Raw genomic sequence first — 16,774 nt, forward strand, 5'->3', positions numbered from 1 at the left:
ATGATTCATGAATTGGGCAGCATCCCATTTAGTAAAGGAGCTTCCGACGTGGATTTTTTTCAATAAATATTGTAAATGTATTTTATGATTTTTAACATTTTTTTCTAGCTTACTTTATTGTAATACAGTATATAACACATGATATGCAAAATAAGTGTTAATCGACTGTTTATAAGTAAGGCTTCTGGTCAACACTACGCTATTAGCAGTTAAGTTTTTGGGTAGTCGAAAGTTCTATGTGGATTTTCAACTGCACAATGAAAATTATTAACCCTCTCCTTGGAGAAAAATACTCATACTCAAAAAATGTCATAATTTCAAGGAGTTTCTAGATTCTGAAAGTGATTCAAGCATTTCTTAATAGTCCATGAACCCTAAGTTAAGAATCCTTCTTATTTACTGTTTCACTTTGCCATGAAGTTCTATAATATCTAATAAATGCTTTGAGACAAAGAATGATTCTAGTTTAATGGACTATGTCTCCATTTTTGTAATACACGTGGAGTTTCAAGAGAGTACACAGCATAATGAAATATTATTTCTGTGACCCGAAGACAAGCCATTTAAAGCCTCTAAGTCAGCATTTCCAAACTAAAAAATGCTTTGCAGAATTCCACTGTCCACAAGATGTTAGTAAGAGGGGCAGCACAGTGTGGTGATAGGAACATAAACTCAAGAGCCCAACAGACTTGGAATAAATCCCAACTCTACATTTCCGAGGTGATGATCTGCTCAAGTTCTTTGTGTCTCAGTTTGTCTCCTCTAAAATGGAACTAATAATATATCTAACTCATAGCATGGTGAGGACTAAATAAATTAATACAGGTAAAGTACTTAGAATAATGCCAGGCATACATTATTACTATTACTACTATTATTAATAGTATTGTTGGAGTTCCTGGGTGGTGGGGAGAAGGGAGAGCACTGTGGTCACTTCAGATTCGAAGAGACTGCGTACTATCACACTCTCTTGGATATTCATGAGGTACATTAGCAGATTAAAAGATATGAGAAGTACAGTAAGAATTCTTTTTTACAAGTTGCAGAATAACTATTAATTTATCACAAGATAACAGTGTTCCCAGAAACATGTTTGGGAAAGCTAGCCTGTTGCTAGTTTCTCTGTTTAACAAAAAAGCATATTCACTTATACTATTTTGAAAATTATAGAATCTATTAAAAACTCTGTTCGCCATTTAAATTCAACCTCCTACAATAGATACTTTTTGAGTAAGAATTCTCCTAACTGCCTGTTATAAACCAAAATACTAAGCTGCTAAAACAAAATAAACATAAAACACACACATACTCTGACAAAAACAACAAATAAACAAAATTCAAAAGCTAAAGGAGTAATATCATGGCATACTAAGAATAGTACCAGGGCTTAGGAATATGATTACTTTATTTGCATTAGGAATGCAGGTATCTCTACTCCATGTACTGATACTGCATGTGTTATTAAAGCAAGACTGCAGAGATGAATTATTAAAAATAAATTATTAAAAATTAATAAGGTTTTATTAATTGTGTAGCTATAAATAAGAGCCCTTTTTACATCTAAGACCAGGGAAATATGGAACAAAATGATCTATGCTTAAACAATATTTATATTTCGCTTCACTCAAAGGGAAATGATTCAGAAGTACGCTTTTACTCTTATGGAAAGAGAAAACTAAAATTATGTACAAATCCGAGTTTATTTATTTTGTAATCTAAGTCTCAAGTTCCTAGGGTATTGTACTGGTCTTAAAAAAGATATTGGCTATATTTTGGTGGAAACTGAAATAGTGTACTTCCATTTACAATGTCCCAAATCCACAACTTATACAGAGTAGGTCCTCAAATTAAGTTGTTTTGCTCAGTGTTGTTTTGTTATAAAGTTGATGACATGCCATAGGAACTGAATTCTTAATATCAAATCACCTATGGTAAAATTTGTTTCGTTATATACACTGCTTCATTTCAAGCTGCAGAACCTACCCACAATGTTAAGTGAGGACTTACTGTAATACTTTTATAAGACACAGTAACTGTGGCAGTTTCTTGGGTGGTGGCGGGGAGAGAGGATATACAAATATACTTAAAAATCCTAACAAGATTTCCTTTTGACTTGAATGGGGTTTGTGGTATTTTTGTTTGTTTTCTGAGAGAGTGAGAAGACATCCGTCCATTAATTAGTAACATAATTTCATGAAGTTAAAAGTCAAGGTATATTGCCCTTCTATAATTAGTTCTTATTTATAAATTTCAATTTTAATATATTTCCTTGAACTTTATTACTATAAAATAAATACATTACATATCATAATTAAAAACAAACTTTACCTCCAATGCTGTACTGAATTTGTCCATTCTTCCAGATGACCAAAATTCTATGATGTCCAGTGTCCGCTATTACCAATCTCTTAGAAACATGGTCTACTGTTACTTTGCCAGGAAATAGCAATGGTGAAGGTGGCAAAGAATCTTTATAGAGTTTTATTCCAATTTTATTATCTCTGATCTGTCCCCTGTCTTTGTAATACTTTAAAGCTATTGAAGTATACAAAAATAATTTATCTTTGTGTCCCTCTCCAATCAAAGAAAACAACATGTTTCCACGGGGTCCAAATATGACCAGAGTTGGCCAGCAGGAAACTTCCAGCTCTTGCCAAAGGCTGGCATCTGCATCATTAACCACAGGGTGGGTGATGTTGTAGCGGAGAACAGCACTCTTAATGTTATCCAGGACTTTCTCGTTTGGAAACTTAGCCGAGTGAACACCGACAATCAAAAGACCATCTAAATGAAAAAAATAACAACTTAAATATTATGAAGTATTAAGGTCTGAATATCGCACCATCCACATATTAGGTGTTGTTGGGTCATTAATAAATATAAACTGCCCAGAGATTAAAAAAAGAAAAAGGCAAAACTAGTGTCTTCCACTGCATTTAAACGCAAGCATAAAAAAATTAACATTTACATCTCATGACAATCTTGATAGTTACATAAAACCACATATGAAAATCATGTGGCTATTTCGAGATTAAAATCCTTTGTGTCCTTGATCTAGACAAGCTTTAAAAATACACTATTTTTATACGATGTTGAAATTTTGTTAACTTTTCCCCACTTGTATGCCCCACTGAAATTCAGTGACTATGGCTGCCTTTTGTTATTTAACATCTTAAATATTTCTGACCTAACTACAATACAGATTAACAAAACAATATAAGCAAGATGTTTCCATAATATAAGGTCTTTATTTAAAATTCCTATGATATAATTTTTCTAACACATATTATAGATAGCAGAACTACCAAAAACTAAAAATGACATATTTCTCTTAACTTAATCAATATGATATGCCACAGAAACAGTATAGGGGAAAAGAAGTGTTAGGCCAAATTAAGAGAAAAAACTCAATATTGACTATCAGGATAGTAGAGATAATAATGGCTATGTAAATTAGAATCTCCCAACACACCCACCAAAAACTATACAAAACCAGTATGAAGAAGAAATAAAATGACACGAATTGGGAGGTGTAACTCCCTGACAGCCCAGCCTTCCATTTATAACTATTAACTCCAAATCAAAACACATACACGGAGAAAAATAAACAAAAGCAGGTAAACTTAGAAATCTGGAAAAGCAAACCACATGAGGTGAGTTTCCAGTTTTATTTTGTTTCTGCTTTCATGGCTTTGCACTGAGGCTAGGCCTCAGTTGGAGCAATAAAGGTGGCTAAAACTCCAATAGAAACCCCACTACCTTTCTGGCCCAAGGAACCAGGAAAACTGGGGAGAATGGAAGAAACCGTGACAGGAAGAAATCCAGAGAAAGTGATTCCCCACTTCTGAATATGATTACTCACACATCTCGGCTTAACTCCTAAACTACATATGCACGAGACAGCCCCCAAAAGGTATAGCAAATGCTCAGAGAACTAAGAATTGAATTACTGGGCTGACGGAAGGAGAGACAGAGCTGAAGAAAGATGAGAAAAACTTACAAATAGGAATGAATATCTACTAAAACAAACTTATCAATATTCCCCATAAGATTATAACAGAACCCAGAGTCTGCTATCAATGACCAAGATACAATCCAAAATTACCTGACACCCAAAGAACAAGGTAATGTGACCTACTGTCAAGGCAAAAAAACAACTGACAGATACCAAAATGAAGCAGCATGTTTGAATTAGTAGAAGACTTTAAAGGAGTTGTGATAACTATACTCCATAAGGTAAAGAAAAACACAGTTGAAATGAATGAAAGATAAGAAATATAAACAGAGAAATAGGAAGTATAAAAAAAGAACTAAATGAAAATTTTAGAACTGAAAAATAGCGTAAGTGGAATAAATTCACTAGATGAGCTCACTGGTAAAAAGGAGATTACAAAGAAAAAAGTTAATGAACATAAAGAGAGCTCAGCAAAATTTATCCAATCTGAATAAAATAAAGAAGATATGAAAAAAAAAAAGAACGGAACCTTAGGGTCTCGTGCAACTTTCAAAAGACCCAATATACATGCAATTGGAATCCAGAAGAAAAGAAAGAGATTGAGTTTGAGAAAAATATTTGAATGATGCCAAAACTTCCAAAATTTGATTAAAAATATAAATTTACAGAATTCAAGATTAGCACACCAAAAATATGATAAATTGAAAAAAAGTTATATCAAGACACATAAAAACTGCTCAAAACCGCACACACAACCCCCGTCCCCCAAACATCTAGAAAGCGGCTACAGAAAAAGACCGTGATTAGTGGTTGCTTGGAGACTGAGGAGAGGGTGGTGGGTAGGAGTGGGAAGAAATGTACACTTAAAAAATATGTGCAGTTCACTGTGTGTTAATTATTCCACAACAAAGTTTTTCAAAAAAAATAGCAAGGGCTATGAAGTCACACTTCCTGTATTACTTTGGGCAAGTTACTTAACCTCTCTGTGCATTGATTTTCTTATTAGTAAAATGGAGAAAATAATAGGAACTGCCTCATAGGTCAGTTCTGAGGATTAAAACAATCTGTATAAGGCATTTAGCATAGCACCTAGTATAGTGTAAAAACTGTTAATATTTTAAAGTTACAAGCACAAAGATAACCAATAAAAAAAATACAGAGTGATGTTAGCATACTTCCTTTTTTCTCTCCCTTTTAAATTACAACCAGTAGGACATCCAAAGCCCAACCTAGAATCCTCTGCACAGTACACTAGGATGCCTGAGAGATCCACACATCTGCACATGTGAAGGTTGGTGGACTGGGCCTCATGGGGGCTGCAGAGCCAGGGTAACAGCATTGCTGGAGCCGGCAGTGGGAGGCACCAGAAGCCGAGGTGGAGTCTGCATCTAGAGGCTCCAGGAACCCCAATAGTGCCTGAGAACTGGTCAATCTCTTCTCCTCTGACAGTGACCTCAGCCCTCCCAGCAACAAGGGCTGCACCAAAGACTTTAGAGCTCATGGCAGTGGTACGGGCATTGCTTCCTAAGGCTCTAAGAACAGTGGCATCACCCATGGCTGGAGGATCCAGGTGCCATGGAGGCACTTGCCATTGGAGACCAGAGGCTCCAGGAACCACAGCAGTGTCCAAGACCCAGGCAGCCCCCACATAGTGGAGGCAACTTCACTTGAGCAACCCCAGCAGCAAGGGCTGCACCCAGGACCCCAGTGCCCGTGACAGTGGCAGTGGTGACATGAGGCTCCGAGAACCTCTGCAGCTCCCATAAGCCAGATAAGACCCCACCTCTGACAGCAGCGGTGACTGCAACTGTGACTTCAGCCTTCCCAGCAGCCAGAACTGCACTCAAGACCCTGGTGCCCAGAGCAGTTGGGGTGATGCCTATGGCCTAAGGTTCCAGGAACTGCTGTGGAGCACCCAAGATCCCAGTGCCCAGGGCAGTGGAGAGCCACCTGTGACTTAAGTCTCCAAGAATCTCCAACCACATGCACCAGGAATAGCAGAGGTACTGGTGAAGCAGCAACATGGACAGCAGCAAGGCAAGTGACCTCAGAGGCATAACCAGTGACAAGGGGACCAGTGACACCACTGGCAAAGGCAGTAGAGAGTGGAAAACACTAGTTCTAAAATATAACTAGATGCAACACAGAAAGATATTCACTACTTCCAATATACCAGGAACAAGTCATCAAGTACTATGAAGTAATATAGTATCACACGCACACAAAATTACAATTCTCCAGAAAGTAAAATTAAAGACATGGAAGACTGCAATCTGACAGAACTGAAAATAGCTGTCATGAAGAAACTCAATAAGCTACAAGAAAATTCAGAATGACGGTTCAATAAATTCAGGAATAAAATTAATGAACAGAAGGAGTACTTTACCAAAGAGACTAAAAAGGAACCAAATTCTGAAGCAGAATAACTCAGTGAGGAGAAGAATGCATTAGAAAGCACTGGAAATAGAGTAGACCACATGGAAAAGAGGACTAGCAAGCTTAAAATAGAAATCTAGAAATGATTCAGGTGGAAGGAGAGACATAACATGAAAAAGACAAAAATGAAGAAACTCTACAAGAATTGACTCCATTAGAAAAGGCAACATAAGGATAATGGGTATCCCGAAGAAGAGAGGGGAAAAGAGTGTTGGGTGCTTGTTCAAATAACAGCTGAGAATACCCCCAAACAGGGAACAAACTAGATATCCAAATCCGCAAAACTAACAGAACACCTACTTATCAACACAAAAAGACCTTCTCCAAGGCATATTACATTAAAACTGTCTAAAGTCAATGATAAAGAAAGATTTTAAAAGCAAGCAGGGGGCAAAAAAGAGAGTAACCTGCAAAGGTACCCCCATTAGGTTATAAGCAGATTTCTCAGCACAAACACCACAGGCCAAAAGAGGGTATGACAAATTCAAAACACTGAAAGATAAGAACTGCCACCTTAGAATAATCCATTCGGCAAAGGTATTCTTCAGATATGACAGAGAAATAAAGGCTTTCCCTGACAAACAAAAGTTGAGAGAGTTCACCACAACACCTGTCTGGAGTTCACAACACCTGTCTGGAGTTCATCACAACACCTGTCTGGAGTTCATCACAACACCTGTCTGGAGTTCACAACACCTGTCTGACAAGAAATGGTGAAAAGAGTTCTTCCACCAGGAATGAAAAACACAAGTACGCAAAACTTAGAGTGATGCCATTTCTGACGAGAGTGTCAAACACTGAAGTACAGCAAAAAGCTTAAAGGGGTGAAAACCATTAAAAATAACTATAACTACCTCCATTTGATAATGAATTCACAAGATACAAAGGAATAATTTGTAACAACAAAAACATAAAAGAGGAATAAAAGAACCGAACCTGTATAGGCAAATGAAGATAAGACACTATCAGCACAATAGGGACTATTTTATCCACAAGACATTTTATACAAACCTCTTAATAACCACAGAACAAAAATCTAGAGCAGAGACATGAAACAAAAAAAAAATTGAGAAAAACATGATAAAAAACCACCAAAATAAAATGGCAGACAGAAATACAAAGGAAAAGAAATAATGCCAATATAGAGCAGACAGCCAATAGCAGTCGTAAGCCCTTATGTATCAATACTTACCCTATGTGTAAACAGAAAGAACTCACCAATCAAAAGGCACAGGCAGAGAGTGGCTGGATGGATTAAAAAATAAGACCCAACTATATGCTGCCTGCAGGAGACTCAAACATAGACTCAAAGTAAAGGGGTGAAAGATGATACTCAAAACAAACAGAATGCAAAAGAAAGCAAACTTCAAGATAAAAAAAGTAAAAGGAACAAAGATAGACATTACATAATAAAAGGGACAATCCACCAAGAAGACATTACATTTACCAATAGGTATGTAGGAGCACCAAAATATATAAAGCAACTATTAACAGACTGCAAGGGGGAAATTGACAGCCACACAATAATATAGTAAAGAACCTTAACACTCTACTTAAATCAATGGGTAGATAGATCATCTAGACAGAAAGTCAACAAGGGCAACCTTAAATGATATATTAGACCAAGCAGACTTTATATATATAAAAACTTTTCACCCAAAAGCAACGAAAAGCACATTCTTCTCAAGTATAAACTATTAAGTTGGGACACAAAACAAGTCTCAATGAATGTAAGGATAAAATCACATCAAGCACCTTTACTGACAACAGTATTAAACTAGAAATCAACTTTAAGAAACTGAAAAATCACGAATATGTAATGATTAAACGTGCTACTGAACAACTATTCAGTCAATGACAACAACAACAACAAAAAACAAAGAAGAAATAACAGAATAAAAACAGACAAATGAAAGTAAAAATATAACATCAAAAGCAGTACTATGAGGGTAGTCTATAGGAATATGGCCTACCTCAAGAAACAATAAAAGTCTCAAACAACCTAACCTTACATGTAAAGGAATGAGGAAACGAAAAAACAAACAAAGCCTAAAGTCAGGAGAAGGAAGGAAATAAAAATGTGAATGGAAATAAATGAAATAGAGACTAAACAGACAATAAAAAAGGTCAATGCAAATAAAAGCTGGTTCTTTGAAAAGATAAACTAAATTGACAAAACTAGCTAGACTCGTTAAAAGAGAAGACCCAAATAATTAAAATTAGAAATAAAAATTAAATTACTATGGATACCACAGAAATACTAAAAAATACCTATATTTAATTAGAAAATATTGAAGAAATGGATAAACTGTTAGACTCATATTGAATTACACTGAATCATGAATAGAAAATCTGAATAAACCAATTGCTGGTAAGGAGATTGAAACAGTAATTGAAAAACTCCCAAAAAACAAAAGTCCAGGATCAGACAGCTTCATTGGTGAATTCTACAAATATTAAAAGCAAATTTAACACCTATCTTTCTCAAGCTCCTCCAAAAAAGTTAAGAGGGAACACTTCCCAATTCATTCTATGAGGGCAACATTACCCTGATACTAAAACCGGACAAGGACAACACAAAAAAGGAAAATTACAGGGCAATATCTCTGATGAACACAGAAACAAAAATTCTTAACAAAATACTAGCAAACCAAATACAATACATTAAAAGGATCAAATGAGATTTATACCAGGGATGCAAGGATGGTTCAATATCCAAAAATCAATCAACATGATATACCACATTAACAAACTGAAGGATAAAAATCATATCACCATCTCAATAAATGCAGAAAAAGCATTTGATAAGATTAGACATCCATTTATTATAAAAACTCTCAATAAAACTGGAATGAAAGAAAGTACCTCAACATAATAAAGATCATATATGATAAACCCATCACTAATATCATACTCAATGGTGAAAAACAGAAAGCTTTTCTTCTAAGATGAGGAAGAAGACCAGGATGTCTACTCTCACCACTATTATTCAACATAGTATTGGAAGTCCTAGCTAGAGCAATCAGGCAAGAAATAAAAGGCATCCAAATTGGAAAGGAAGAAGTAAAGCTGTGACTATTTGTGGATGACATGATTTTATATATAGAAAACCCTATAGACTCCATTAAAAAACTATTAGAAAAAATAAACAAATACAGTAAAATTGCAGAGTATAAATCAATACACAAAAAATCTGTTGCATTTCTATACACTAACAACAACAAAAAAATGAGAAAGAAATTAAGAAAACAATCCCATTTACAATCACAATAACAATAACAACAACAAAAAATCTAGGAATAAACTTTATCAAGGACACGAAAACCTAAAAACTCTAAGACACTGTTAAAAGAAACTGAAGAAGGCACAAATAAAAGGAAAGATATTCCATGCTCGTGGACTGGAAGAAACAGTGTTGTTAAAATGACCATATTACCTAAAGCAATCTACAGATTCTATGCAATTTCTATTGATATCCCAAAGGCATTTTCCACAGAAACAGAACAAAAAATCCTAAAATGTATATGAAACTACACACTACCACAAATAGCCAAAGCAATTCTGTGAAAAAATAATGAAGCCAGAGGGTCACACTCCCTGATTTCAAACTACACTACAAAGCTATAATAGCCAAAACAGTATGGCACTGGCAAGAAACAGACTCACAGATCAATGGAACAGAATTGAGAGCCCAGAAATAAAACTACATATATATGGACAGCTAATTTACGATATAAGAGCCAAGAACACACAATGGAGAAAGAAAAGTCTCTTTTATAAATGATGCTGGAAAAACTAGACAGCCACAGGATAAAACTAGACCACTATCTTACACCACACACAAAAACTTACTCAAAATAAATTAAAGTCTTGAACATAAGACCTAAAACCATAAAATACATACAAGAAAGCATAGGAAGTAAGCTCCTTGACATCGGTCTTGGTGATGTTTCTGTGGATTCAACTCCAAAGGCAAGGGAAGCAAAAGGAAAAATAAACAAATGGGACTACATCAAACGAAAGAGCTTCTATACAACAAAGGAAATTACCAACAGAATAAAAAGGCAACCTATCAAATGGTTAAAAATATTTGCAAGTCATATATCTAATAATGGATTACTGTCCAAAATATATAAAGAAACCATACATCTCAACAAAAATCAACGTGATTAAAAAATGGGCAGAGGATCGGAATAGGCATTTTTCCAAAGAAGATAGACATAGCCAATAGACACATGAAAAGATATTCAACACCACTAATTACTAGGGAAATACAAATCAAAACCACAATGAGATATCACCTCACACCTGCTGGAACGGCTATCATCAAAAAGACAAACGAGTGTTAGAGAGGGTGTGGAGAAAAGGGAACTCTTCTACACTGCTGGTAGGAATGTAAATTAATATAGCCAGTATGGAAAACAGTGTGGAGAGTCCTTGAAAATTAAGAACAGAACTGCCACGTAATCCAGCTATTCCGCTTCTGGGTATTCTGAAGAATACAAAAACACTAATTCAAAAAGATACATGCACTCCTATGTTTATTGCAGCATTATTTACAATAGCCAAGAAATGGAAATGATCTAACTGTCCATCGAAGGATGAATGGATAAAGATGTGGTGTGCGTACACACACACATGCGCACACACTCCATGAAATACAACTCAGTCATAAAAAGGTGAAATCCTGCCATTTGTGACAACATAGTAGACTTGGAGGGTATTAGGCTAAGTAAAATAAGTCAGACAGAAAAAGACAAATACCATATGATTTCACTCATGCTGAATGTAAAAAAAACACAAATGAACAGATAAAACAAAAACAAACTTACAGAGGCAGACACAAATTGGTGGTCACTAGAGGAAAAGGAGAACGGAGGGATGGTGACACAGGTAAACGGGCTCAACTGCACGGTGACAGATGGAAACGACTTTTGGTGGTGAGCACAATGTGGTACATACAGATGCCGATTTATAATGTTGAATATCTGAAACTTATATAATAAACCAATGTTATCTCAATAAAAAATAAATTTAAAAATGGGAAATAAGAGTACTTTCTTCGTAATATTTCTAAGTTTAATTTTTATAATTCATATCACATCCTTAGCATAATACCTGGCACGTAATAAGCCACATATATGTGTAGTATATCACTCATTTATTTTTCTCTTTTAAAGTAAACGAGTTATTTAGTGAAAAAAGAAAAAAATACAACCTTTTCTAACTATCGAAAGAAATTAGTAAAATAAAATAGCAAAGAAAGAACATTATGTTGAGAAACAACAATAAAACCTAATACACATAACAATAATTATACACAATTATCAAATAAATGTGACTGGGCTTAATTTATCTATTAAAAGATCTGGATACCTTCTGCATATTTGAGACTCAACTAAAATTAAGTGAATCAGAAAAGCTAAAAAGAAAGGGATAGGCAAAGGTGCACCAGGCAAATGAAAGCAACACAATGGTTGTGATCCTGATACCAACGTAACAAAGGAAGAAATGTTTTAGTGTGAAGAGCCTTCACAACAAAGGTAAAAGTTATGAATATCCATATAACAAGAGAAGGAACTTAATAAAGCAGAAACATATCACTCTCAGCGTGAGCCAGATCAAGCAGAAAAACGTGACTATACAGAAAGCTGAATTAAGATAATAATTAATGAAGTAGAATAGATCTTATTGATATATATCAAATTGTAATCTGATAATACACCTTTCTCTCAAGTATACATGAAATATTTATAAATATTGATTACAAATAAAATTAAATTACACTCTAAGCACAATATGATAAAACTGGATATTTATAATAAAAAAGGAGGCCTTCAGGAAAAACTCATACTATTCCCATGTGTTTCTCTTTCACTCTTACGCTACTACCTCACTCACACTTTTGACACCAGATTTGTGCTTTTTTGACCACACTAAGCATTTGTCTGTGACCAGATGGGTGTCCTGTAATTCAATTAAATTCTGACACTCATCAGAATTAGCACAGACTCTGTAGTTAAGGGCTCAGTCCCATGAGACTGCCCTCCTACTTAGAAGCCAATCACAAGTAGTAGGCCTCTCAAGTTATCCACAACTTCTGTTGGATTTTGCTACAAATTAGAGGTTCCCATGACCCTTCCCTTGGATTTAATTGCTAGAACAGCTCAAAACACTCAGGTAAACATATCTTTAGCAGTTTACTACAAAATGATATGAAAAAGGATAGAGATGATTATCCAAATGATAGAGACGCATAGGGCAAGAAGGTTTGGGGGAAGGTGGCAGAGCTTCCATGCCCTCTCCAAGCTCAACACTCTCTCAGCACCTCTGTATATTCACCAACTCAGAAGTTCTCTGAACTCTTAGGAACCTTTATGCAGGCTTTATCACATAAGTATGTATGATCAATCATTAACTCCGTTGAATGGAGTTAATAAAGAATGGGGTGTGGGGCTAAAACTTCCAAGTTTCTAATCATAGCTTGGTCTTTCTGGAGACCTGCCCTCGCCCAGGAGCGCATCAAGGGTCACCTTGGAACAAAAGACACTGTTATCACCCAGGAAATTCTAAGGGATTGAGGAACTCCAGCCAGGAATTCAGGTCAAAGATCAAATATAAGAACAAAAGATGTTCCTAGTGCTCTTATCTCTTAGATTACAAGAGAGTTTAGGAGCTCTGTGCCAGGAACCCGGGGCAAAGACCAATACATATATATTTTCTATTATGTCACACTTTTCCACTTGGAAATTTTAAAACCCTCTATCAACTTGAGTGAGAGGTGAAACAAAAGTCAAAATTAAAAAATTTCTAAAATATGATAAAAATATTACATATCAATTTATGGGATATAGTTAATGCATTGAGAGAAGAAAATTCATAGCCTTCAATTCATAGCCTCTAACATTTATATCAATGAAAATTACCATAGATGAATTAATTCCCCACTAACAAATCTAGGAAAAGAACAAAATAAATCAAAAGAAAATAAATCAAAGAAGGAAATAACAAAGATAAAACCAGGAATTAATGAGGTACAAAACAGAAAAAAAATTCAACATCTACTCCTGATTAAAAAAAAAATAGAAAATAAAATAGGAACTGATGGCTACCTCTTTCGATAGAACCATATTCAGTTGTATTGATACAACTGGTATGTTTGATCTCAATTCTTTCATATTATCCTACATTGACATTTGTATATATTATACTTGATGGTATTTCTTTAGTGTATCCTTTATCTTTTTTAAAAAATTTCTTTGGGGTTTTAGGAAAGTTTGTATTTTTGTTCCAGTAGTTCTCTTTATATTAATACTTTCTGTCATATTATAGAAGTACATAATCTCCATTTTTCATAACTTTTACTATCTGGTCTATCACTTTTAAATGGTATCTTTTAACTCCCACCTATTACTTATACAATAATCAATAGCTACATAGATGGGTACACTCATTTCCCTGTTCTCTCTCCCTTTTCTTTCCATCTTTCTTTAGTTGCATTCCATTTCTGTCAAGATACATGATTTTATTGTTCTACCCATGAGTAATGGATTTATATTTCGTCAATTTAGCTAAATTGGAAGTTTTCCAGCACTCAATTCCCTGCCGAGTTATGGGTTATCCTAGACCACAAGAGATACTTTGTGAAAGAAGTGGAAGGTAAAAAAGGAAGCATCAGTTTGGAAGACAGGTGCAGGGCACTAGGCTCTACTACAGTTCACACACACCTTGCAGATTTTCTGCTGCCTATCTTTACTGGTGTGGGATAGCAGCTGGGCCCCAAAGCTGCACCAGCTCCTGCCAGATCTCCTCCCTTGGCTTCTCTAACTCCTAGACCTGGTGAGTGTTTAGCTCCATGACAAAGGGCACCAATTAACTCTGCTGGTCACTTCATTAAATTTGAAGCTTCTGTGGGTTCCTGTTAATGTTTGCAGGTTGCAACTACTCCTTCTCTCCCCTACTTCATATCCATCTTTTCTTTTCACCTGCCAGACCTGACTTCAAGTTGACATACTAGACATAGAAGTAACAGTCACATGTAGACTAGTTAACCAGCTCCCACAATTATATAAGGTCAAGTGCCTATAGGAAATCCTTTATTATTTCTATTACTCTCAGTGGTTCTGCTTCTTTGATCAAACCCTGACACACCAAAACTTTACAACCTCTTTTTGGTCTTAGCTCTAAAATACACGTATGAAACTTCAGCCATCTATCTGAGTTTCCTTAGTCACCCCTGGTTAGAAGCAGCTCTCCCTCAAAGAGATTTACCACAGAGTAGACTCACACATGCACAGTATTCTGAGTTCTTGGATAATGAAAATCGTTTCTCTAACCCTAAGAGATTCTTAAAAGACAGGTGGTTGGATATAACATCCTTGGTTTGTACCTTCTCTACTTAATTCTTGAAAATGTTCTACTGTTGCCTTGCTTTGCACATTTGTGAAGTCTGTCTAGTCTAATTTTTTAGTCATTTTTAAAAGTCATCTTTTTAAAAGACATAAATGACTTTTTAAAAGTCACCGTTTTTCCTGAAGGCCCTGAGGATTTTTTATAAAAACATCTTCAAACTGTAATAGTTTTACTAGGATACTTCTTGGGATTTTCTAGGTCAATTTTCTCTGGTAGCTGGAAGGACATCTCAATATGTATATTCAAAGTTTCTTTTATTTTTGAAATATTCTCCTGGATTCTAATTTTAGATATTAGTTATAGTCGGTTTTGATTTTCTTTTTAGAGTCTCCAAGTAGTCTTATGTTGGACCTCTTCTGCTATCTTCCAATTCAATCATTTCATTTTTAACCTTTTTTACTTCTTTAATTTTTTTCATTTTCTATGTTTGCTTTCCTCCTGATTTACTTCAATGCTCCTTATTACATTTTTATATGCTTTTACTATCCCTTAGGCACCTTGTAATTTAGTCTTCATTTGATATAATTCTTACCTTTTTCTTCTATTTCTTTTCTGAGTTCAATAAACACATTTCTTCCTTTTTTTTCTCTTTTTGATCCATTTTTGTTCTCAGTTTTTGAATTTCTGATTCCAGCTGTTTTTTCATTATTATAAAATGATGTTTGAGGATATGGAATTCAATATGAAAGACTGTGTTATGGTTGTCAATTTCGTGATCATTTTTTAAGTGAGACTTTTCACCAACATTTCACCTTCAAATACATTCCCATCCTTTAACAGTTTATGTGGATATGTTCTGTTTTTCATTATTCCTATGCATTTTGTGGACAGGGCTCTCAGTTTGAGAGCACCCTCTTCTGACGGTTCCCTTTTTCTGTGCAGTTTCATTTTTGGATAGCACTGTTGGAAGGAGTGGTTGATGTGTATTTTGCCTTTGCTTCTGCAAGATCCTTAACTTTTCCCTCTTTTCTTTTTTCTCTTCAGGAGACACTCTCTGAAGGAAAGCACACAACTGTATATCTGATTCCCTCCCCAAGCAATGCTTCTCTAAGGCTTCCATTCTGAATCCTTCAATTTTTCAAGAGCTAGTACTATGATCTACTCTATACAAACCTGTGTTCAGTATTTTGCATTTACTGTTGGAGTTTCTCTTTCCGCAAGTAAGGGGGTTACTGTGTTTCACCAAAGATCTCTGAACCATTCTATTTTTTTAATTCTATTTTAAGCCTCCTCCATCCCTGTTCTTAGCACCTGCAGGCTTGCAGCAGGACCTTTAATGGAATTCTGCTTATTTCTCAACTTACAGGTAACTTGAAGGCCATGATCTCTGTCTCCTAGTATTGCTGAATGCAGGATCAAGTGTGGTTTTATTTACTCTTTGTTGTTTTTATGTTTGGAGGGGAGCAGAGGACAAGTGGGGAGATGAAAAATCAGGTGGCCATTCATTCTTCTCCAAACCGAAAGTAGCTGATTTTTGTTTTTGATGTCAGATTTATTGAGAAATAATTTTAAGTTCTGTCCTTTGATACCTTGTTAATTAAATAAATATAACTGAGTCCTAAGACCAGCCTCTTACTTAACAGAGGAAAATGAGAAGTATTTCCAATAAGGTAGAAAACAAAGCAAAGATGCCCACTGTCTCCTGTATTATTTAACAATGAATTGGGGGGAGGGGTATTAGCTGAAAAAATGGGACAAGAGAAATCAATTACAGATAGAAGAATTGGAGATTTTCTTTGCAGATAATATGAGAGTATGTTAAGGACACTCAAGAGGATCAGTTATAAAACTAAACTAAATAACAGAAGATTCAAGAAGTAGAATATTAAATTAACACAAAAAAATCAATAGTCTTTATATACCTAAACAAAAACCAGTTAGAGAACACGATGCTTGACAAAACTTCATTTATAATAAATAGCTATAAATATATGAAAAGATATTCAACCCCACTCAAAAATTCAGTTTAAA

At 35.1% G+C, this 16,774-nt stretch overlaps 1 protein-coding gene across 1 annotated transcript in view; it reads right to left on the reverse strand.

Annotated features, from left to right (window-relative positions):
* The window catches only part of NHLRC2 (NHL repeat containing 2), a 56,529-nt gene that overhangs the window by 26,799 nt on the left and 12,956 nt on the right, over window positions 1-16,774 (reverse strand). The window contains exon 3 of the mRNA XM_011359321.2: window positions 2,324-2,784. Within this exon, the coding sequence (XP_011357623.1) occupies window positions 2,324-2,784 (461 nt within the window). The remainder of the gene's footprint in view (window positions 1-2,323; window positions 2,785-16,774) is intronic.

This window comes from Pteropus vampyrus, unplaced genomic scaffold (genome assembly GCF_000151845.1).
Source record: "Pteropus vampyrus isolate Shadow unplaced genomic scaffold, Pvam_2.0 Scaffold46, whole genome shotgun sequence".
Lineage (NCBI taxonomy): Eukaryota > Metazoa > Chordata > Mammalia > Chiroptera > Pteropodidae > Pteropus > Pteropus vampyrus.